This window comes from Vigna angularis, chromosome 4 (assembly GCF_016808095.1).
Source record: "Vigna angularis cultivar LongXiaoDou No.4 chromosome 4, ASM1680809v1, whole genome shotgun sequence".
NCBI lineage: Eukaryota > Viridiplantae > Streptophyta > Magnoliopsida > Fabales > Fabaceae > Vigna > Vigna angularis.
Genome location: NC_068973.1, coordinates 31,021,358 through 31,023,956, shown reverse-complemented (window position 1 = coordinate 31,023,956; position 2,599 = coordinate 31,021,358). Strand labels below are relative to the sequence as shown.

The 2,599-nt window shown below is 36.8% G+C and overlaps 1 protein-coding gene across 1 annotated transcript; it reads left to right on the top strand.

Annotated features, from left to right (window-relative positions):
• The first annotated feature begins 313 nt into the window (after window positions 1-313).
• LOC108331110 (uncharacterized) lies at window positions 314-1,798 on the top strand. Its single transcript, XM_017565737.2, has one exon. It carries the CDS (start codon window positions 361-363, stop codon window positions 1,579-1,581), a length of 1,221 nt encoding a protein of 406 aa, XP_017421226.2. The 5' UTR covers window positions 314-360; the 3' UTR covers window positions 1,582-1,798.
• Window positions 1,799-2,599: the final 801 nt, after the last annotated feature.

Sequence of the window (2,599 nt, the reverse complement as noted above, 5' to 3'; positions counted from 1 at the left end):
TAGATTAAAAAAATTTACTTCCAAATTCACTCTCGTTTAATTCCAAATCCACTCAAATAAATAACAAAAGAATTTATCTTCAAATTCTTTTAAATTCATTCAATCATTCTTCCCAAATCCAATCAAGTGAATAAAGTGTAAATTATTTAACTGGGATGAAAGTTTTTAAGCTGTCATTAGTTATTTAGGTTCAGAGGTTCAGTTTTGGATAAGAAGTATAAGAATAATAAAATGATGCACATCTTTTTATCTTGCTCCTTCCAGAAACTGATATATGTAATTTGATCTAACTTTTGAATAAAGCTATATTTTTCTTCGTGTTACTGGTCATTGGAAAATTCATTAGTCTTTAACGCTCTTATGTCAAATCATCCTACACGGTTCATTCACATTAATAGTCAACCATTTTGGGCTTATCTTGGTTTTTTCTTTGCTTGTCAGGTTGCGAAGCGCTTAGAGAAGTTCCAAAAATCCAGGGAAACAATTAACAACCTGAAAGATGGAATCATAAACCTTGGACGAGGCTTTCCGAACTTTGATGGTCCAGAGTTTATAAAGGAAGCAGCAATTCAAGCAATAAGGGATGGGAAAAATCAGTATGCACGAGGTTCTGGAGTTCCAGAGTTGAACATTGCTATTGCTGATAGATTTAGGAAAGATACTGGATTACCGATAGACCCTGATAATGAAGTTACTGTCACAAATGGGTGCTTGGAAGCATTTGCCGCAACTGTGCTAGGATTAATAAATCCCGGCGATGAGGTTATTCTCTTTTCTCCTTTATATGATTCTTATGAAGGTAATTTAGCCATGGCTGGTGCAAAAATAGTAAGCATCCCTCTGCAAGCTCCAAATTTTGCTATCCCCATTCAAAAACTGAAGTCCATTGTGTCAAGGAGTACACGTGCCATTGTTATAAATACTCCTCACAACCCTACCGGAAAGATGTTCTCTCTGGGGGAGCTCAATGCCATTGCATCCCTTTGCATTGAGAACGATGTTCTAGTTTTTGCTGATGAAGTTTATCATAAGTTGGCATTTGATGTGGAGCACATTTCTATAGCTTCTTTGCCTGGAATGTTTGAAAGGACCGTGACAATGAACTCATTGGCAAAGACATTTAGCTTAACAGGATGGAAGATTGGTTGGGCCATAGCACCCTCACACCTGACATGGGGGCTGCGACAGGCGCATTCTTTCATCACTTTCTCAAACGCCACTCCTTTGCAGTGTGCAGCTGCAGTAGCTCTCAGGGCACCAGAGTCTTATTATGTGGAGCTGAAGAGGGATTATAGGGCAAAGAGGGCTATTTTGGTTGAAGGATTAAAGGCAGTTGGCTTTAAGGTATTCCCACCCGATGGAACATTCTTTGTTTTGGCAGATCATACCCCTTTTGGATTGGAAAATGATGTTGCATTTTGTGAATATCTGCTTAAGGAGGTGGGGGTGCTGGCAATTCCTTGCAGTGTGTTTTGCTTGAATCCCGAAGAGGGAAAGAACCTAGTCAGATTTGTTTTCTGCAAGGATGATGAAACTCTTAGGGTCGCGGTTGAGAGGATGAAGGAGAAGCTTAGGAAATGATCTCACTGCTTGATCAAGTCCTATGATATATATTGGATGTTCTACATTATCTAGCCGTTATCAACTCTTGTTTGCATGTTCTTCTTCCCAAGATTCATTATCTTTTTATTGATATGTGTTGTGAGATTTCTTGTGGCACTAAGTAAATCCAATGTTTAGAAAAATAAAATCTAGTCTTTGTTTGGATATGATGTACTCTTAATTGGAATGGATTAGAATGGAAGTTTCGGATTTGAATTGAATTGATTTTGAATGAAAGATTTGAAGAAAATTTCTTTGTTCAATTGGTGAGAAAAGATGAAAAAGTCAAATTGACATATAGAGGAATGATTGGTCAATTTCTTTCATTGGGAATGTATAATGGATTACGTTAAAAAGACACCTTATATGATTGCTTATGTTAAATCATAATTAATTATATGTGTATTTTATACTGTAATCATTTTGTGGGGATGATGGCTATTAGCATAAAGATTCACACAAGTTCCTTTGTGTCGGAATGTACACGAATTCATTTCTCTTAGAGTAAGAATTACCGTGTTCGTATGGATTTCAGAATTGATATAGATAAATGAGTGTGCCTAATTAAATTAGATTAAAATATTTTGAGAATCAGAAATATTTAATTTATATACTTAAATAATAAAAATAGTGATTTTACTTGTAATATCATCATCTACATCCAGAAAGCCGTATGCTTTGTAAAAAGCTTGTACAGTTTGGGAAGAGGTTTTGATTGATCAAAAAGAAGAATCTATTTCAATCGATATGCCCTTAGGCACGACCATACAAAACATAGAAATCACACTCGGAAAGGGTGGACAATTAGCTAGAGCAGCTGGTGCTGTAGCGAAACTAATTGCAAAAGAGGGGAAATCGGCCACATTAAAATTCCCTTATGGGGAGGTCCGTTTGATATCCAAAAACTGCTCAGCAACAGTTGGACAAGTGGGAAATGTTGGGGTAAACCAGAGGAGTAGTTATGAACCCTGTAGACCATCCGCATGGGGGTGGTGAA